Source organism: Procambarus clarkii, chromosome 3 (genome assembly GCF_040958095.1).
Source record: "Procambarus clarkii isolate CNS0578487 chromosome 3, FALCON_Pclarkii_2.0, whole genome shotgun sequence".
In the NCBI taxonomy this organism is placed as follows: domain Eukaryota; kingdom Metazoa; phylum Arthropoda; class Malacostraca; order Decapoda; family Cambaridae; genus Procambarus; species Procambarus clarkii.
Window position 1 is genome coordinate 25217601 of NC_091152.1, and position 22772 is coordinate 25240372.

The 22772-nt window shown below is 42.9% G+C and overlaps 1 protein-coding gene across 1 annotated transcript in view; it reads left to right on the forward strand.

Annotated features, from left to right (window-relative positions):
* The window catches only part of LOC138368637 (uncharacterized), a 169987-nt gene that overhangs the window by 20508 nt on the left and 126707 nt on the right, over positions 1 to 22772 (forward strand). Inside the window, exon 3 of the mRNA XM_069331296.1 lies at positions 18313 to 18403. Coding sequence (XP_069187397.1) covers positions 18313 to 18403 — 91 coding nt within the window. The remainder of the gene's footprint in view (positions 1 to 18312; positions 18404 to 22772) is intronic.

Genomic DNA, 22772 nt, shown 5'->3' on the forward strand with positions numbered 1-22772 from the left:
CACACAGTCTTCAGACAGTACGGATGTTTTACTGCCATAATATAGTGTACGTGTTCATTATACACAGGATTAGCATGTAAAAACAAATAAAATGTATTTGGAACTGTGCACAAAAAATGAACAAAAATATATACGCGGCAACTCGCGCGCCCTGCCCCGGGCACCCTACTGGCCCCGGGAGCGTACGTCACGGGCGAACGGGGAATGATGACGTCGCGCCCCAACTTACGGACCCCATAGCAGCCAAAGTAAGTACAATTTTGATTTTTTTTTTACATTCCCATACTCAGGGAAGGGTTTTTGACACTTTAAAAAAAAAAAAAAAGAATTTTTTTCAGAGAATTTATTTCTTGCGCACTGCGGGGGTGTCATATTTGGAGGCAACGCAGTTAAGGGGTTAAAGGAGTTGATTAGAGAAAGTTTTTGAAATAAATCTGCAGCTGATAATTGGGAGGCTGCGAGTGACCAGTAATACTCCGACAAGCAAAATAGTACCCTTAGCTGGAGATTGTTTAGGAATAACAAGTATTGGAATAACAAAACTGTGAAGAATAGTTGTAAGGAAAAATGGACTCAATCAAAAACTTGCATGGGGAATATGATAAATGAAGTTAATAAAAGGTTTGATTGGTAATGTTAAGAATATAGTTTTAAGGAGCGATGCCACAAGAGGGGCGGACGCCACCTTGACCAGACGAGAGGAGGAACATTGACGACCAGTCTTTGTTTTCTGAGGGTTTTCTCCAGCCGTTCAATCAGATAAGCCTTTATATAATAGTAGCAGGGGTGTAAGGAAGGGTAGAGTGCACTGACAGTCTTCTGAGCAGTAATTTTTTTTTTTTTTTGAGAGAGTCCAAGTTTCCAAGGGGTTTATATATATATGTGCATCACCAGTTGAGAGGTTTGGTGGTGATTATTTTTTCCATGTGTTACCTTCAGGATGACCGGGAGTTGTAAGGAGTGAATTATGTTATGTATTGTTGCATGTGTTATTAATGTATACAGGGCTACCTCGGTTTAAGAGTTTAATCCGTTCCTGGAGACAGCTCGTAACCCGAAGCTAATTTCCCCATCAGAAATAATGGGAAACAAATTAATCTGTTCCAGACTACCCAAAAACCTCACTTCAAACTAAATTTTATACCTAATTCATCTAAATCTACACTAAAAAACTATGTTCAAGTTATTACTTACCATTGCTGGTGACTGCTGTAGGCGAATGGAAGATGGTGAGGAAGGGGGGGGGGGAGGAGGAGAGGAGTTATTGTTTGGAAGGGGAGTCCCCTTCCATTATAACATCAGGCAATGAGGACCTCTCAGGGGTGCATTCTCTGGCATGTTTTGCCTGCATACCACTAGGTCCTGGTTGTGGCTCACTGCTCGATGTTCTCACAACAAATGTCCATGGAAGATTGTTTTTCCCTTCTTCACAAGATGTCTCTGTAGTGAGGCATCACATTGTCATTGAAAAGACTAATGCAACGACCTACTACAGCTTTCTCGGGTGAGTCTTTTCAATAAAAGTTTGCATTTCTTCCCACATCTGACACCACTTCTTAATGTCTGCAGAAGGGATATTCGCTTCTGCCTCTTCCTCCTCCACTGGAGAAACATTCTCAGCTGGGTCTTCTTGCTGTTCCTTTTGAAGAGCTTGGATTTCTTCGGTGGTCAGTTCTTCGTTGTCTTCTTCCACCAACTCCTCCACATCACCATTCAATTCCAAGCCCATTTTCTGGCCCAGAGTAACAATTTCCTCAACAATAGGCGCATCATTTACAGGCTCAAACCCCTCAAAGTCTAGTTCTGTCACACATTCAGGCCACAATTTTCTCTAGCCAGAGATCAGGGCTCTTTGAATCACTTCTTGCCAGGCTTTGTCAATGAGTTTTAAAGAACTACAAATGTTAAAATGGTGTTTCCAGAACTCTCTGAGGGTGAGGTTTGTGGCTTCAGTCACTTCAAAGCATTTCCGGAAAAGTGCCCTTTCATAAAATTTCTTAAAATTCGCTATGATTTTCTGGTCCATAGGCTGAATTAGAGGAGTGGTGTTAGGAGGAAGGAACTTTACTGTGAGAAATTTATTGTATCTGTGCAACAATTCATCTTCCAAGCCTGGAGGATGAGCAGGAGCATTGTCGAGGAGAAGCAGGGCCTTGAGTGGCAATTGTTTCTCCTGCAGATATTTTTTTATGGCAGGGCACACCACTTCATTCACCCACTCCGAAAAAAAAATCCTAGTCACCCATGCCTTATTATTAGCCCTCCACATCACACACATTTGACTTTGCTGCACTTTATACTGTTTCCTTTATTCTGTATACTGTTTATAATGACCTTCCCAACCATGTTAAAGACTGTACCTCTCTCAACCAGTTTAAGTTAAAAACGAAGCTATACCTAATAAATTCCCTGTAACCTACCTTACCCTTCTATTGTCAACCAATGTCTGTTTTTCTTTAAAGAGCGCTGTTTGTCGACATAATTGTATTTGTGCTGCTTTTCATCTATGTTTTCATTTCTTGTTTTCATTCTACTCATTATGCTCAATTAGTATTAAGCTTGTCATTTAAGTTTATCATATCCGAAACGCTTTGCGTAATAGTGGCTTTAGGCATTGTATGTACTAGCTCTACCTATAAGTCAACCAATCCTTGTAAAAATTTATTGTATGTATGTACCTTACCTAAATAAAATTGTATTGTATTGTATTGTTTGAAACCCCTTGGATTTTCAGAATGATACACTAGCAAGGGTTTAATTTTCAAATCGCCACTCGCGTTTGAACACAGCAAAAACTCCAAAAATAAACGGTAAATCCTTGTGAAGAATTTGGGCGGGATAGTCACTGGACGCAAGGCACTGGCAAACTGAGCAGCAATCGCCGTGCCACCACGCGCTAGGTCGGCCCGTATGCGTATCAACAAACTCGTATCCTGAGGCAACCCTCGTGACCCAATACAAATTTTCCGAGCAAATCCTGCTCGTAAGCCGAAAAGCTCGTAACCAGGGCCGCTCGTAAGCCGAGGTACTACTGTATATGTGTCATTTATCTACTAGGTTGTTTCCCTACACCTTGAATTTCCCTTGGCTCAAGTAAAAGCCTTTATTCCCCTAGACAATATTAAAAATACACGACCACCACCCCCAATATGTGATATCTCGCTACAGACAAGTTAAGACGTAGGGGAAAAAATCTTCATAGAAAAGTTCTTAGCGAGACAAACAAGCAATGAGCCACAACCAGGTCCTAGTGGTATGCCTGCAATACGTAGGAGAGAGAACCCCAGAGAAGTCATCACTGCCTGATGTTGTTATAGAAGGGGATTCCCCTTCCAAACACTTAACACCTCTCCTCCTGCCCCCCCCCCCCCCTCATTGTCTTCCATACGCAAACAAGTCATCAATAAAGGTAAGATATAACTTGTACATAGTACAAAATATTTGTACTCTTATATATGAAATGGATTTTTAAGTTAATATTTTTGGGATCCGAGGCCCAATCTGGCCCGAGGCCTGCCAGTCTGGCTGCCACCCCCCTTCCCCCTATTACTGACCTGCTGTAACCTACCCCCTCTCTTCCCCTCCCCTCCCATTCCCACACCTGACTACCAGCGGCCAGCCACAACCCCCCCTCCCCCTGACCACTGGTGGCCTGCCAACTGCCCCTCCTTTCGTCAGTTGAAAATTCGGTGATTTCAGTTGATTGGATTTAACCCACAAGCTGCTAAGGGCTATTTGGTCTTTGTCACCAACAGGCGCATAAAAAAAATTCTTGTATACCTGTTAATGTGTGTTCCCTGATCACAGGAAAAATAAAAAAAAAATTGTAAGTGGCATATTTTGGCTGCAATAGGGCGGGGAAGTCTGGCAAAAAAGAGGCGCTGACTCAGCAAGCATCGGGGAAGTTCTGCTTCCCTCAGCTGTCAGGCGGGGAGTTGCCACAAAGATACAATTACCTAATGGGGGGGTAGAAATAGCCTAAGCTACACTATCCCTTTGAGATGTATTTTTTCTTGTCTCAATAAACATACTTGAACTTGATTACCTAATTATTTCAGTGTCTGATTTTTTCTTAGTTTTTTTTTTTCAGTAATATTATTCAATAGTGTATAGTGTGATATATTTATATAATAAAATGTGTGAATCATTGTTGTACTCAAAATTATGGTGTGCATATTATTGATTCAATTATGTTTATAAAACAATAAACAAATACTTTTGCAGTTACTACACTATATACACATGTTATATATAAAAATCTTCATGTTTTGTTCACCATAACGAACCACGAAGTTGATAGTATGATTCAAAAAGCAACAAGGAGTGGGCAGCCAGCCACTCGCTACCCCTCCCTCCCTCCCTCATAAACTCCTCACTCACCAACATCCTCCTCCCACCATACTGTTTTTGCTTTTATTCACTACATACAGACGTTATATATAAGTGCTGTCTCCACTCGATCATCTGGACTATATGGGAAGGACCCCCAGCCGGATTATCACATTTTTCGGATAATGGTACTTTTTCACCTAGGAGTCCAAAAGTGGCAATTTCCAACTACACTTTTTTTTTTTTTTTTTTTTTTTGAGATATATACAAGAGTTGTTACATTCTTGTACATCCACTAGTACGCGTAGTGTTTCGGGCAGGTCCCTGGAATACGATCCCCTGCCGCGAAGAATCGTTTTTTCATCCAAGTACACATTTTACTGTTGCGTTAAACAGAGGCTACAGTTAAGGAATTGCGCCCAGTAAATCCTCCCCGGCCAGGATACGAACCCATGACATAGCGCTCGCGGAACGCCAGGCGAGTGTCTTACCACTACACCACGGAGACTGCGTGAAAGACTACTTTTATACTACAAACAACATAATTTGAATTGCCTTGCCACATATAATTATTAAATATTCAACTAGAAACCTCAACTTACCTTGTTGGTGTTCGTCTTCTTGATTGATGCCACACATCTTGAAGTTAAGAATTCTTAACAATTTACGTAACTTATACTAACACAACACTAAAATTAACACTTAAAATTACTGTACAGTTCATTAAGCAAAGTTAGTTTTGACTGCCAGCTGCTGAAGCCTCACTGGTTGAAGGCATTTGGGTTGCCTGTGAGGCCTCGCTTGTTGAAGGCGCTTGCATGTGCCTCACTTGTTGAAGCTCTTGCATGCCCTCATTTGTTGAAGGCGCTTGGCTTGCCTGTGACGCCTCACTTGTTGAAGGCACTTGGCTTGCTTGTGATGCCTCACTTGTTGAAGGCGCTTGCTTGCTTGCGCATCACTTGTTAAAGGCACTTGGCTTGCCTGTGGCGCCTCACTTGTTGAAGGCATTTGGCTGCCTGTGACGCCTCACTGGTTGAACAACACATAACTTGTCTTTAATTGCTAGGACAACCTTCTTCCTCTTAACACCTCCAGAATGATTGATGCTGCTACCAGACATAGTCTTGGCCAAAAATGTTCAAAGTTACTATGAAAATAAAAAAGTTATTTCAAAAAATATTTCACTAATGGCGCAGCACTGTGTGTAACATGAGGGACGGATGCACATGGGTTGACCAGTGTTGGACAGGTCCACTTGGGCTGGGGCAGCTAGAGCGCGTTACGTAGACCGCCAGGAGGAAAAAAACTCACAATATTTTTGAAGGAAACTTCAGCCTGTGCACATTAATTTTAGGAAACTTATTTATTTATTACATAATTACTAGTACTTATTTCATTTGTTTTTGGCTATGATTAAGTGTTCTAAAATTAATGGTGATTCCTGTACCTAGGTGGTCCCTTCCGACGCACCCCTCCCACCCTCCCGACACCACCCACCCACCCCACTCCTTCCTCCACCATGCGTCTAGAGCCACAGACGGGATTAATACGGTATGGCCGAATATTCATCCGGCCAAACCAGCTTTTATCCGGTTCCTGTGGCCATTTTGGCCGGATATTGTGATAACTTTATCCGATTACGATTTTGGCCGTATAAGGGCGTTTTCCGGATGTTTGAATCCCGGATAATCGCGGGGTTACAGTATCTACATGTTTTGTTCACCGTAGTTGTTCATCTTAGCTGGCATAGTGCACAAAGAGCATAGTTGCCACCCTTACACAGCTTGACAAGTCAGGAAGATGACACCACCTCCCTCACCAAAATGGCTTCTCCCAACACTTCTTTTGCTGTTATTACACTATATATGCACGTTATAGATAAGTATCTACATTTGTGTTCATCATAGCGAACCACTAAGCTTGTATGGTGATGGCAGACAGTAACAGGTGGCCACACAATTCAATTCCTCTGATAACCATCTACAAAATTCTCAGGGGAATTGACAGGATGGAACACGAACAAGGGGACACAGGTGGAAACTTAGTACCCAGATGAGCCACAGGGACGTTAGAAAGAATTTTTTCAGTGTCAGGGTAGTAAACAAATGGAATGCATTAAGTAGTGTTGTGGTGGAGGCAGACTCCATACACAGTTTCAAATGTAGATATGATAGAGCCCAATAGGCTCAGGAATCTGTACACCAGTTGATTGACAGTTGAGAGGTGGGACCAAAGAGCCAGAGCTCAACGCCTGCAAACACAACTAGGTGAGTACACACAACTGATGTTCCCTCCCTCCCTCCCTCAATGGTTCAAGGCCAGATGCACTAACATTCCTCCTTCAAGTATATTGTGTGTGGTGTTATTACACTATATGCACACATTATATACAAGTATCTACATGTTTTGTTCACCATAACTGTTCAACTAAGCTGGTATAGTGCCCAAAGAGCATAGTGGCCACCTTCCTCACCAAAATGGCTTCTCCCAATACTACTTTTGATGTTATATATAATGTATATATATACATTATATATAAGTATCTACATTTTTGTTTACCATAACGAACCATTAAGTTGGTATGGTGAGACAAACAGCAGCAAGGAGTAACCACCACACACACTAGCCAGCCCACCACTGGCTGCAACTCCCTCCCTCCCTCCCTCACCTTACTCGCCCACATTCTTCTCCCACCATACTGTTTTTGCTTTTATTCACTATATACAGACTTTATAAGTATCTGCATGTTTTGTTCACCATAGTGAACCACTAAGCTGGTATAGTAAGTGCAGACAGTAACAGGTGGCAACAGAGATTCGGCAGATAACGGTACAACCCTCCCACCCTCAACATTACTCCTCCCACAGCACAGCACAAATTATCACAAAAATCCTGCTATTATCAGAATCCTGGTCATATTATATCACAGTCAGAGATCTTCTATAATACTATTAATGCCAAATAATACCAGTTACATATTCGTGTGAAATTAGATAGCTGCTCCCGCAAGTCAGACCTTATCACTGCTGCAGTCACTATGGAATCCAATGTTTATGTGAACGAATGTCTAACCAGATTCAGACAAAATCTCTTATTTAAACTACGTGGAATCTGCAAAAGATCCCCTGCTATTAAACATTGTTTTGTGCGCGATGGTAAAATAATAGCTAGGAAGACTGACTCTGTTAAAACTTATGTCATAACCACTGAGGCACACCTCACTTCTTTCCTGGATGACTGTGGGATAACAGCTGTATAACCAGAACATAATTTGTAGTCTCACATACTACCAAAGTGTACATAAGCTCTGCCTTTCCTTTCCAAAGGTTTTTTAATTTTATTTTTATTTTTTGTTGAAATTGCTTGTTTTTTACTCTTAATTATTTGTTCTTGGTTAATTCCCTTGTCACTAAACCTCGGGCTTTTTATTACCCTGTTATATTTAAAGTATCTTGGTATTTGTTTCTTGTAATCATTTATTGGCATTAATTAATAGTATAATTGTTTATATAAGCATCTACCTCAGTATCATAGTAAAATCTTCCACATGAATATACTCTCACCCTGTTTATTTTTACACTTAGATTTATATTTGAGTAAATTTCTAGATTTACTTAGATTTACATGTCATTTTTTTTTCTTGGAATTATCTATTTGAGCTCACTTTGTTTTCTTACGTTCATACTAATTATAGGATTTTAATTAACCATTACTAAGCTAATTATCTTTAAGATCATTTTACTTTATGATCATTATTTTTCTTATTATTTTTTATTTTACATTTATATTGTCAGTCTACTGATTTTTTGTTTTTTATTTTATGTAACTTGTGTGTCCTTCCTGGCTATCTATTGGATCTTTATTTTACTTCTAATTTGTTACTATTTTATTGTATTTGCTTTTATTCTTGTGTTTTGCTATATCGTGTATCTTGTATCGTGATCCCTCTGCATCTCTATGCACACTGATATTGATCCTGATCAAAATCTTCTGTCTCATATCTACACCAACCAGCACATTGATCATCATTATTGCAAGTATTACACAGCACACCAGGCTAAAAACAAACTCCAAAATAGCACCTGTCTATCAGTTTATAACCAAAATGTTAGATCACTTGGTAAACATTTTGACGATATAAATGCATTACTCACAGCACTAGGTACTAACTTATCGTTCATTATTTTAACAGAAACTTGGCTAAATAAAGACTATACCCAACTCTACAACTTGGCTGGTTATAAAGCCATTCATAACTGTAGGCCTAATAAAAAAGGTGGTGGCACAGCTATATATTACCGAGATACATTTATCTTCAACAGTGTTATTAGTGACAGAGATGACTACTGTGAATATACTTTTGCTCAGTTTACAATTAAATCCCTTAAATCCTCTTTGACTATTGGAGCCATCTATAGATTTCCCAATACTAACATAGCTTCTTTCTCAGATAACCTAAGGAATCTTATTATAAACAACAATCTCAACAAAAACCACATCATTCTGGGAGGAGACTTTAATATTGACCTGGGTCAGCAAAATTGCTCTCAAGTTGACTATTTCCTTAACAGCATGAACTCCTGTATGCTAATCCCCACAATTTATTTATTTATTTATTTATTTATTTATGCATATACAAGAAGGTACATTGGGAATGTGAGGATACATAATATGGTAATTACAGTCTTGTAAAGCCACTAGTACGCGCAACGTTTTGGGCAGAAACAATCACCAAACCTACCCGAGTCACTCAAACATCAGCCACTACCTTGGACCACATATGGACAAACATAACAGCTCCCCTTGTATCTGGTATAATCTATGACAGAACAACTGACCACTATCCTACCTTTCTCATAGCGAACATGGGCATAACACCACCAAAAAGCAAGAAACTTTCATTTAGGCTACACAGTGAATCAGCTTTAGGCAATCTTACAGATACACTTCACAATATTAACTGGGATTCTGAAATCAATAATACCCAGGATATAAATTCATTAGCTAACCTCTTCCTCTCCAAAACTCTAAGCCTCTACAACCTTCATTGTCCTCTTCTTACCAAGCAAGTAACTGACAAAAAATTAAACAATCCATGGCTCACAAGTGGCATTCTCAACTCAGTCAACAAGAAACATGAATATGAAAAGAAACTTAGGATTGGCCTAGTTTCAAAGGAAGTAGCTAAAAGGTACTCATCAATGCTTACCAGTATCATAAGAAAGGCAAAACTTGCATATTATGTGAATAGATTCAATGAAGCAAAAGGCAACATGAAAAGCACTTGGAAAACAATCTCTAGTATCCTAGGAACTAAACAACTCACATAACCAAATAAAACTCTACAAGGATGGGGATATACCGTCAACTGATTTAGAAATGGCAAATGAATTTAATAGTTTCTTTTCATCGGTTGGTGCTAATCTTGCCAGTAAAATCCCACAGACCCAGACACATATTAACACATATCTCTCAGGCAGCTATCCAAACTCTCTTCTCCTTTCACCAATCAGCCCGGCAGATGTTGTGTCATCATACACTCTCTAAAAACCAAGGCAGGGAACACCAGTGAAATTCCGTCCATTGTATGCAAGAGCGCCTCCCATGCCCTTGCCCCACCCATAGCCCTACTGTTCAACAAATCTATAGTGTGTCACACCTTCCCTCATATCCTCAAAAAAGCAATAGTGACGCCAGTTCATAAAGGAGGCAATCCGGTGGACATAAACATTTATAGACCAATATCAAATCTACCCATTCTATCAAATATTTGAAAAAATTAACAAACGGCTCTAATTCCTACTTCGTAAAATTCGACATACTCAGCCCCTGCCAGTTTGGCTTCCGGTCCCAAAAGAGCACCAACGATGCAATCATTAGTCTCCTTGACGTAATCTACTCAGCCCTTGACAAAAATGAGTTTCCGATTGAACTCTTCATTGACCTAAGAAAAGCCTTTGATGTACTGTTAATCACAACTACCTCTTACTTAAACTCCAGCATTATGGAATTCGAGGCCTTGCCCTCGACTACATCCGATCCTATCTTAGTGACAGACACCTATATGTAACCATCAATGATACAACTTCTTCCACTCTACCAATTACCATTGGAGTGCCACAGGACAGTATCTTAGGACCTCTTCTATTTCTTATATATATAAACGATCTGCCTAATGTCTCTAATATTCTTAAACCTATATTGTTTGCTGACGATACTACCCTTATCTATTCAGACCTCAACCCACATACACTAAATAATGTTGTGAATAATGAATTAAAAAAGTCCACTTATGGATGGTAACTAACATTAAACATAGAAAAAGACTTGCTACATCTTATTTGGAAGCAAATCATCAAATGCAATTCAGCTACAGATAGACAACATTAACATCAGTAATAAAAATGATGGCAAGTTTCTTGGCCTATTCCTAGACAAGAGACTCAACTTCAGCACCCACATTCAACACACAACTAAGAAAGTCTCTAAGACAGTTGGTATACTCTCTAAAATAAGATATTATGTTTCTAACTCTGCTCTCCTCTCACTATATTATGCACTACTCTACCCCTATCTTAATTATGGTATCTGTGCATGGGGTCTACCACTGCAAACCACCTTAACCCTTACACTGCTCAGGGGTCATATGGACATTTACACCCCTCTGCGCAAGAAAAAAAAAAATTCAAAAATTTTTTTTCGTCTTCTAAACATGTTAATTTGTGTCCCCTGAGCACGGAAAAAATAAAAAAAAAATCGTAGGTGACATTTTGGGCGCAATTGACCGAGGAAGTCTGGCAAAAAGTGGGCGTTGACAGAGCGGTCGTCAGACCCGGTCAGCGTCACCCGCGTTGACAGATGGGAGTTGCCACAAAGATGATATTACCTAATTGTTTCAATGTCTCCGATTGATTTTTTCTTAGTTTTTTTGCAGTAATATTATTCAATAGTGTGTATTGTAATATATTTATATAATAAAAGTGGTTAATAATCGCTATACTCAAAAGTATGATGTGCATATTAGTGATTCAATTATTATGTTTATAAAACAATAAACAAATAGTTTTGCTGCTATTACACTCTATACACAGGTTATATATAAGTATTGGCATGTTTTGGTCACCATACCGAACCACTAAGTTGGTATTGAGAGTCGAAAAGCAACGAGGAGTTACCGCCACACACCAGCCAGCCACTCGCTGCCACTCCCTCAACACACGCACTAAACTTTCTCCCCCAACAATACCAGTTGTGGTGTTATTACACTATATACAGACGTTATATATAAGTATGTGTATATTTTGTTCACCACAACTGTACAGCTAAGCTGATATAGTTAGTTCAGGCACTAAGAGTCGTCGCTATACACAGATGGCGGCTGGCGGTTCCCTCACTCTTTCAAAGTCACACGCACTAAACTTTCTCCCCCAACAATACCTTTTGCAGTGTTATTACCCTATATACACATATTATATTTAAATATCTGCATGTTTTATGCACCGTAACTGTACACCTAAGCTTGTAGAGTGCCCAAAGAGCATAGTGGCCACCCTCTAAACAGCTAGAGAAATCGTGCAGACGACGTCACCTCCGTCACCCATATGGCTCCTCCCAGCATAATCCTTTTGCTGTTATTACACTAATACACACATTATATATAAGTATCTACATTTGTGTTCACCATAGAGAACCACTGACCTGGTATGGTGAACGTAAACAATAACAGGTGGCCACACAGTCAGTAAACGATGCTGTCTCCCTCCGTCTCTCAGCATCACTCCTCACACAGCGCTAATTATTACAACAATCCTGCTATTATCACAACCCTGGTTATTTATATCACAGTCATTGGTCATCTGTAATATTGTCATCGCTAAATAATAACAATTATATATTTATTTTGACATTTTTCGGTGATGCTGTAGTCACAAGCTGAACATCAATGCTGTTCGCTCATGCTGCGTGCGCCGGCCTTGGTTGCTCCAACAGTACTGTGCCTCTCACACCTGAGAATATTGCCCACGATTTTTTTTTAAAATGGCATCTGTTTACAAGAGCCCTGAGGAAGCTACTGTGAACCCCGTGTAGCCGCGGGCCATTTGAATCAGGCCTGGCACCCTATGGCGTATATATACGCCATGCGCACCATGGGACATGTTACTCAGGGCGTATATATACGCCATGCGCAGTTTAAGGGTTAAGCCCATCATCACCCAACAAAAATCTGCTATCAGAATAATAACCAACCCTGGACAGATGTAATAGGACCCATTATCACCACACCAGAAATAATTATCTCTGATATCCCCAGTGTCAAACTTTATCTGTGTAAACACACTATGCAAATTAAGGGACCTAGTCTATGGAACTCACTCCCTAGTGAATTGAAAAGCTGTCAAACTTTTGCCTTATTTAAAAGCAAAACCAAGAAGTACCTAATTTCATCTTCTTAGTTTCCTACACTGAGCTTTAAATTTGCTCTGTACCTAGTGTTATCCAATCTCCTAATTTTTATGTATTTAACCCAAACAACCTTATCATCGTGTTCATTGGTGTCTACATTTATGTGCTAGCCATATGCTGTATTGTGCCTACCAATTTTTTCAACTACCATTCACGCTATCATTGCAATCAATCTGAGCTACCTATGTGCTTTAATATACCTACAATTTTCTCTCATCTTTTTTTTTTTCTTGCCTTGTAATTATCATTTTTTTTTTATAAATTTTGCAAGTATTTATCTACTTAAAATTTTCTTAGATTAAGGGCCTGCCCGAAACGCTGGGCGTACTAATGGCTTTACAAGATTGTAATTACCATATTATGTATCCTCACAATCCCAATGTACCTTCTTGTATATGCATAAATAAATAAATAAATAAATAAATATATAAATAACATATATTTTTGGCATTTCTGGGGGGATCCCCTTCGGCTCCCCAGAGCTTACTAGATTGATATGCTAATGTCAGACTTTGGCATCAGTCATGTGTATGGAGTTCTCTGGGCCTACCGGGGACCACGAGCCAGAACCTGGCCCCCTCAGAGAGGCATGAGGAGCAATGGCCTATAGAAACCCCCGTGTGGTTGGAAGCATTCTATGTCTGCCATCGACTGGGTCAGGCATCCAGAAAGATAAGCATCCCAAAACAAACCCCTATTCTGGTGAAAATATTGGTACGAAAAGCCGAACAAGTGGATAAAACTCCCCTAAAAGAAATGAGCAAACGAGCATGACGTCACAAGTCGCCGCGATGCTGCCTGCGCAGCTTCCCCCTCCCCGGGAGGGGGAAGGGGCCCCAGACCTCTGCGCCGGCTATCCACCCTTCAGTTCTAAGGCTGATGCTAGAGGTGGAGGTAGTGTGCTTGGCTCCAGAGTTTCCAGCACTGTGCTTTGAGTATGGTGGCTTTCTTCCAGGGGTGCGAGAGCCAGGAGTAATTCTACAGTACTCAGGCTGCATGCGCCTAGGGTTATAATCCCTAGGTACCCTTTAAGTACTGCCCTTAGAGCTTGGGGGCCACCTTCCACAAGTTCCTTGGGGCCTACTTCTGCTGGGCCATATTTGTGCTCGGTTTTTCGGCCACCCTTTGGGTGTTTGGGGGTTTTGTCTTCCTTGTTTACCTTAGGGTAAGAGGCAGTTTGGTGCGGGGCACAGGGCACTGCACAGCTTGTTTTCACCATTCACAGTGGCCAGCTGTGTTCATTGGGGTGCATTGTCCTCTTGCGGGGTTTTGTTTTTCTTTCTGTTTTTGCCTAGTGGTGGGGGGGGGGGGAGCTGCCTTGTATGCCCCTTTGTGCCTGACCTGTGCATGGTTCTTTTCCGGTGGTGCCTTCTGCTAGGTCCCCGTGAGTGTACACGTCCCTGGGGTTCAGCTTTTAGAAAGTTGTTTGATATTTGTAGGTTCCGGTTAGCATTACCCTGCCTGGGATTACCTGGGAGTGAGTTCTTAAACACTCAGGACTCTGGAAAACCCCCTAGGGGGTGCGTGGGTTCGATGGATGTGTCCCCGGAGTCCCACCTAGCTTTGTGCGAGTTCGAGGGCTGCTCGGTCCTCTTGACTCAAGGCGACCCTCATGGTTTTTGCCTCCGTCATGCTGCCTGTTGGGTCGGTGACACTTTCCACCCGGAGTCCTGAGATTACTGTTGCTTGCTGGTGACTCGGTTTACCCAATCTCACGATGATATTCTATTGGCACGGGTGGCACAGGCATTGCATGTGTGCTTTGGGTTGTTGCAACGTGCTAGGTTGGTTGCTCACCCAGATGCCCTGAGGCTGCCCCGTTTTGCCTATAGGGACCCGAACTTGGGGGTGGAGGTCGCTTCGTCCTTGGTTCAGTCCGCGCCCCCTCGTCCTTTCCCTGTTGTGATTCGTTCTGGTCCCTCCCCCCCTCCCCCCCCGGCTCCAAAGCATCTGAGAGTGTCGGAGTCAGGGCAGGGTTTAGATGGTCTTGAGTCTCGGGCAGTCTCGGGGATGCTACTTCTGGTGTGGCGACGGAGGCATTCGAGTCTGATCTCCCTGCCGAAGCCTCTGGGTCTGAACAGTGGGCCCCCTTTTGTTCGGCTTACTTGGCTGCGCCGGCTTTTTCTTTAGGGGCCAGTGCTCTGGGGGAATGACTCTGCCCCAGGTTCCAAGGAAGGAGATCCTGGGGCTGGGGAGGGGCTGACTTGGGGGCCTTGGGCCCCACTGGACCCTGCCTGGGTTTTTCTACCCTCGGAGCGAGGCTTATTGTTACAAGGAATAGGGTTCACTTTTCTCCCCTCTGTATATGAGTTGGATTTGGTCTCTGCTCCTCCCCAGGTTCGGTTCCGTGTTCCCTCGGGCGCGTTGGTTCCGTCTTTCCGGAGGTTTTCGGCTTCCCGCATCCAACCGTCTCCGTTGCTGGTAGCCCTGGCGGCTTACCTCCTGCGTGACCCGGATTATGCCTCGGTGATGGATCCGTCGTCTTTCAGGTTTGGAACTTCGTTATCTTTCTGGGTCTGTTACAAGGTTCCGGAGTCGTCCTGGCTGGCGGACTGTCCTGTATTCACTTTGGAGGCTTGGCATTCTTTTTGTCGTTCCCGCACGCTTGAGTGACGCGAGGCTTCGACAGTGGTTCAGGTTTTCCTGGGGGGTCGACCTTGAGGACCTCAATGAGTGCTTGTTTGCTCCTGCCCTTTCCCGGGATGTTGGTGTTCTACAGCTCCATGTGCAGGTTCCCTCCCTTTCGGCTGCGCAGGTAGCAGAGGATTTGCGTACTCGGGCCTCTTGGCTTCGGCCTTGCGCTTCTTTTTCCCTCCTGGAGCTGTCTTTGAACTGGCTTGGGAAGAATGTGGGGGCGCTCGGGGCTGTTCCAGGGTCCAGTGCCTTGGGCTCGGCGGCTCGCGCGTCGGCTGCCTTGTTGAAGATGTTTGCGCCGATCTTGCGGGATGCGGTTTCCCTGTTTTACGCTTCCCAGCTCGCGTGTCGGCAGGCGGTGCTTGCCTCCTCTCAGGAATCAGCCTGGGCCCTGGCTCTTGGGTTTTCTTCGCCTTTTTGTCCTCTGCTTTTTGCTCCTTCGGCCATGTCACAGTATATTCAGGCTGCTTCGGCCAGTTGCCATCCCATGTCTGACTAGTTGGTTCTGTGGGGGTTGCGGGGGGGGCCTTCCTGGAGGGGTCATGCCAGGGCTCGGGGTTCCGCTTGTCGTGGTGGGCCACAGGGTTCATTGCCCCTCCTCTCAGATGACTACGTTGTCCCCGGTTTTTCTCCTTTTGCAGCCAGATTCTTGGATGGAGTCTCTGGACCTCCGGGATGCTTATTGGCACGTCTCGATTCATCCGGGGTTCAGGGACTGGCTCGGTTTTGTTGTGGGGCGTCAAAGTTCCTGTTTTCGGTGTCTCTCGTTCGGGTTGAATCTGGCACCTCGTGTGTTCACACGCCTTACATGGGTCATTGTGGCCCGTCTGTGTCTGTTAGGTGTTCGGGTGTTGGCCTACCTTGACGACTGGCTGGTCTGGGCTCCCAGCCGGTCCTTTTGTCTGCTAGCTAGATTTGGTTCTTTCCCAGCTCACCGGGTTCAGGTTCTTGATGAACTGAAGGAAGTCCCATCTGGTTCTCTCCCAGGTTCGGACATGGCTGGGTCTTGTGTGGGATTCTCGGATTGCTTCCTTGTCTCTAACTCCGGAATCTCTCCTGCGGCTGCGGTCTCGCTTGAGCCTGTTTCTGGGGTCACCCGGGTCACCCTGCGGTTGCTCGAGGGTTTGTACAGGAGCTTGAACTTCAAGATGTTGGTGTACCCACCGGGTCGGGTTTGGCTTCGACGGCTATTCTGGTTCCTTCGGGGGTGTCTCTTCCGCCTCTCTCGCGATTACTGGGTTCGTCCCCCAGGGACCTTGTGTCGGCCACTGCGTCGCCGGCCTCCTCTTCGGGGTTCAGTGCCTTGGCGCCTGCCCGAGCCCTGTCTCGATGTGTTTATGGACACATCGTCTCTCGCTGGGGATTTGTGGCCGGTGCTCATCAGGCCGGCCAGGGACAGTGGGGTCCGTCCTTTCATCGACCCCACAGCACGGTGCGGGAGTTCGCGGCAGTGTGGTTTGCTCTTCGGAGGGTTCGGGTCGCCCACGGGTCGACAATCTGGCTCTATTCAGACTGCTCCCTGGTGGTTCATTGCTTGAACTGAGTAAGGTTTGATGCGGTCCTTGGCTCTTTGAGGCTGGTCGCTTTGGGTGACTTGTCTGCTGAGTTCTCGGAGTTTGGCTCTCCTGGCAGTTCACGTGTGGGGAGTGTCCAACGTCTTGGCCGATGGCCTGTCTCGTTTCATTCCCCTGTCCACGGAATGAACAACAGACACTGCTTCCTTCCGTTGGCATTGGCGGACGTTCGGACGCCTCGAGGTGGACCTCACCCACTTCGGTGGGTACAGGAACCCTTTACTTTTCTTATCAAAATTTTTATCAGAATAGGGGTTTGTTTTGGGATGCTTACCTTTCTGGGTGCCTAACCCGGTCGATGGCAAACTTAGAATGCTTCCAACCACACAGTGGTTTCTATAGGCCATTGCTCCCCATGCCTCTCTGAGGGGAGCCACGTTCTGGCTCGTGATCCCTGGTAGGCCCACTGAACTCCATACACATGACTGATGCCAAAGTCTGACATTAGCATATCAGCCCAGTAAGCTCCAGGGAGCCTCCGGGTCTCACCTAGAAAATGGTGTTTCATTACATTCAACGCTGTTTTTTTAGGCGATACTGTGGTCACAAGCTGAACAGCAATGCTGTGATCTCATGCTGTGTGTGCCAGCCTTGGTGGCTCAATCAGTACTGAGGCTCTCACACCCAGGAATGTTGCCCACGATTTTTATTTTTAAATGGCATCTGTTTACAAGAGCCCTGAGGAAGGTGATGTGAACCCAATGTATCCGCAGACCGTTTAAACCTTGTGTAGTACTCCAAAACTATATATACAGTGATGCGCACTTTTGCGTCAGTTACTCGAAACGTCATATGTAGTTTTGCACAGTTTAAGGATTAATAATGTTCATAAATGTAACATTTGTTTACCAAATTGTTTGCGAGTGCTCTGTCAAATGCCACAATGAAAATGAAGAATTCATAATAAATGGATTTTTTATGAATATTTATACCAAGACTGATAGTTAGCTTATGGTAATCCAGGCCATTACATTATATTTGTGGCCTCCATTAATAGCCACAGAGTTATGATTTTGATATGGAATTGTTCACTAATGATGGTTCTATCATGTGCCATGTTCAAAATGATAAATACATAACAAATAGATTATGTGATTTTTGTTTAGTTTATAATGGATGTAAGATTTTGTTCTTTTCACATGGAGGTGCGAGACAGTCTGGGGCCGACATACAGAACAAATCGGCCTCGCCCTATATAGTTCCTTCAAATGAGGACACATTGTAATAAGATACATAAGTGTACTCCATTCCTTATTACTGTAGCATCATTTACAGATTTCTCCTAAATTAATGTTAATGTTTCTTCTTTCAGGAGGAGATTGAAAGAGCATTTAGGGAAGACTTCCCTACAAATGATTTCTGGACTGATGAAAACAATGTGGATATACTTCAGTGTATATTAGGTACGATTGTTAATATTTCCTGTTTATTTTCCTGTAGTGTAATAGTGTGTCAAACTTTATACTGTAGTGTGAAATTCATGTATGAATTGAATGACTAAATTTAATGTAATTTAATGTAATGACTGCAGAAGACACTTCGAAGTGTTGATACTCTTGTTATTTTATGTAAAACATACATACATGTGTGTGTGTGTGTGTGTGTGTGTGTGTGTAATTACCCAAGTGTAGTTACAGTTTGATCTTGAGTGAGGGATATCCAGAAAAGCTAAATGGGTGGATGTAATTGTCATGTGGGATTGGTTCTTCTCATGTGCTCCATTACACCCATTCCTCATTGGGTATTCCAAAGTATAAGGCAGCAGTTATGTTGCATAGGCATTTTTCTGTGTTACAATGTGCCAGGTTGTGTGTCCGTTTGGAAGCTCCGGAGCTGCCCCGCTGGGTTTTTAGCGACTCAGATTTGGAGGTGCTGGTCACCTCGACTGCAGTTGTCTCCATCTCCCTCTCTTCCTTCCCAGGTGGGTGTGGTTCCTCTTTCTCCTTCCTCCCTGTTTCAGGCTGAAGGTTTCGGAGTCGGGGCGGGGTTTAGCTCGGGATGAGACTCGGTTGGCTCCGGGGATTGCCCCTTCCGGTGATGGCACGGAGGCAGTTGAGCCTCTTCTTCCTGCCGAGGCTTCTGAGTAGTCCCAGCCTACTCCCTCATTCAAGGCCTTTCCCTTGGACTCGGTCTTTTCTTCTCAGGAGATGCATGTGGATGAGGGCATACATCCAAATCCCCACCCCCACTCAACCTGCCCATCAACCTACCCCATGTACCAGTCAGTCGCCAGCCTATCTATCCATCCATCCACCCACACACCCAAACCCACCCTCTTCCCCTCTAAAATCCCCTAACACACATTTCTGGAGGTCACACAAACTAAGTCTCCTTAATTCATAAATAAAAATGTGTATAACTAATAAACGGTAAGAAATAATTCATGTTTATAATTTTAATGTATAGTAATACAGTGAAACCTCTGTTTTCGAATGCCCCTCTTTTCGAATATTTCAGTTCTCGAGCTCAATTTCTTGGAAAAATTTGACTTGGTAGTTGAGGTTTGCCTCGGTGCTAGTAGTTTTTTATACACCTACAGTTAGACCGAGCTTGTGGGTCGGGCGAAGTGTGCCTCGGTTTACCAGTGTGTCCAGCCCAGTGATGAGACCGTGCTTGACTTCTTTGTGAAGAATTGTATTGTTTTTGTGCTTTTCTGTGGAGAGCCCCTTCGGCTTCCCGGAGCTATAACAGGCTGATGTGTATATATTAGACTGTGGCAACAGTCAATCAATGGAGTTCTAGGCCTACCGGGAATCGGCGCCAGTTCCCCCCCCCCCCCCCAGATGAGGCACGAGGAGCAATGGCCTTTAGACACCCCCATGTAATTGGAAGCAGGCTGTCTGCCATCTATCAGGTCAGGCACCCAGAAAGGTAGGAATTCCAAAGCAAACTACAGCTGGTTAAAAATTGCAAACCTAAAGTTGAACTAGCAAACAGAACTCCCCAATTGAAAACAAGCAAACAAGCATTACATCACCACAGCTGCCGCACCGGTTGGATTCTGGATTTTGCTGGATTCAATGAAGAAAGCATTGATATAACCAGTCTATACAACAAGTTGGTAAAATTAGATACTATAGTGAACTCTTGTGTAGAAAGAATTAGTAAATTGAAAGAAAGTAATGACCATTTAAATAGCTAAGTTGTATGTCTTGAGGGTTTAGTGAAAGACTTGTGCAAGGATAAGAATAAATTGGAAACAAATTGCAAAGCCATGGAAGAAGAAAATAAAATCTTAAAAATAGCTATGGAAGAAGTTAAGTAAATTTAAACATAAATGACTACAATAGGTTAGGTAAGGAAATTCAACAGGAAAAACAGCTTTTGTCAGCACAGATGGAGGAAGTTACACAGGGAATAGAACAGTGCAAGAAAGATATGCAACTCACCTATGCACAAGTGGCCAAGGAGTAGGAAAAAAATTGAAGCAGCAGTAAAGGAAGTCAAACACTGCAGCAACCAAGATCAAACAAACATTAGGCTGGAAGTGAGAAAAGAATTGGCATCTAACCCGAAGTTGGTGCAAAACACAATTGATCGGAGTAAGTCCCTGATAATTTTTGGCTGCAAAGAAAAGGAGATAACATCTAGGTCAGAAAGAGCTGTAGAAGAAGCAAAAGTAGTAGATAAAATTGTTGGCCTCGTGGAAGGTCTTACAACCATTATAGAGAATGTGTGCGACTACAGGAGAATAGGCAGATATGCAAAAGGGAAAGATCGACCTTTGAGGATCACCCTAAATGATGCCAAACAGATGGAAGAAGTACTAAGGAATGCTAGAAAATTACAAAGTGATGAGGATGGGAAAGTGTGGTCGTTAAGACGAGATCTTTCAAAAGAAGATAGGGAGAAGCTGAAACTGAACCTCGCCGAGGCAAAACGTTTAAATGAGAGCAGGCATGAAGAAGAAATATATTCTTTTTTCTACAAAGTGATAGGGGCAGGCAAACCAGTAAAGTGGTACATAAAGGCAAACCAACAAAATCATTAGAGAGGGGGGGGGGGAGTGAAAAATAAGAAGAGGGGGAACAAGTTCCTGAAGATTGCATACACCAACATAGATGGAGTAAGATCGAAGATACTGGAGTTAAGTGATGTAATACAGCTCTAGACACCAGACATTGTTGCACTCACAGAGACAAAACTTGGTGTTATTTTAAATGAGGTCATATTCCCAAGGGGCTACTCAATTTGGAGATGGGACAGAAAAAATAGGAAAGGCGGTGGCGTTGCTGTGCTGGTGAAAGAACACCTAAAGGTGAAGGAAATAATGACTGCCAATCCACAAGAAGTTGACATAATAGCACTAGAAATCTGCCATGAGGATGATAAACTAATGGTCATAAATGCATATAGTCCACCGCCAAGCAGCACATGGTCGACAGAGGAGCTAGATAGTAAACGAGAAGGTCTTATAACAATAATGAGAGAGATCATAGCGAGAGCGGATAACGATAGATCACGACTGTTGATAGTCAGCGACTTCGACATGAAATCCATAGACTGGGAAGCATATGAAGCTAAAACAGAGAGATTTTTGGACCTGTAAATTTGTAGACCTCATCCTGGAAACATTCTTGTATCAACATGTTAAACAAGCTACGAGGATGAGGGAAGGGGACGTTCCCTCCATGCTAGATTTGATATTTACCAGGAAGGAGGAAGAAACATTTGACATTCAGTACCTTCCTCCCTTGGGTAAAAGTGACCATGTCTTTTTGGGAATAAAGTATGCAATGCATTATAATCTGGAAGAAAATAAGAAGGTTGATGCAGTTGAAAAACCTGACTTTAGGAGAGGACATGATGGCAACCTTAGAAAATTTTTTAGTGAGTATAATTGGACAGACTTGTTGCTAGGCAAGGAAGTGAATGAGATGTATGTCAAGTTTTGTGAAATATATGATAAAGGCACAAAAACATTTATACCAAAACAGAGATGCAGAACTAGGAAACAGGATTGGTTCAACAGAAATTACGAGAGGGCCAGAGACCAAAAGACACAAAAATGGAATCAATACAGGAAGAGGCCAAACCCCCAAACATACCAGCGATACAAAGATGCGAGAAACAACTACACGGCAGTGAGGAGAGAGGCAGAAAGAAATTTTGAAAAAGGGATTGCAGACAAATGTAAAACAGAACCAGGTCTATTCTATAAATTCATAAACAACAAATTGCAGGTTAAGGATAATATTCAGAGGTTGAAAATGGGAAATAGATTCAGGGAAAATTAAAAGGAAATGTGTGAAACATTAAATGAAAAGTTCCAAAGTGTGTTTGTACAAAATGAAATCTTCAGGGAACCAGACACAATAAGAATTCCAGAGAACAACATAGAGCACATAGAGGTGTCGAGAGATGAAGTGGAAAAAAATGCTCAAGGAGCTAAATAAGAACAAAGCAGTTGGCCCAGATGGAGTTTCACCATGGGTTCTGAGAGAATGTGCACCTGAGCTCAGCATTCCACTTCAACTGATTTTTCAGGCATCCCTGTTTACAGGAGTTGTAGCTGATGTGTGGAAAAAGGCTAACATAGTTCCATTCTACAAAAGTGGAAGCAGGGAAGACCCCCTTAATTATAGACCTGGATCATTGACAAGTGTAATAGGCAAAATATTGGAAAAAATAATTAAAACTAAATGGGTAGAACACCTGGAGAGAAATGATATAATATCAGACAGACAGTATGGTTTTCGATCTGGAAGATCCTGTGTATCCTGTGTTTTTTAGGTCCAGATCATCTATCTGGACCTAAAAAAAAGGCTTTCG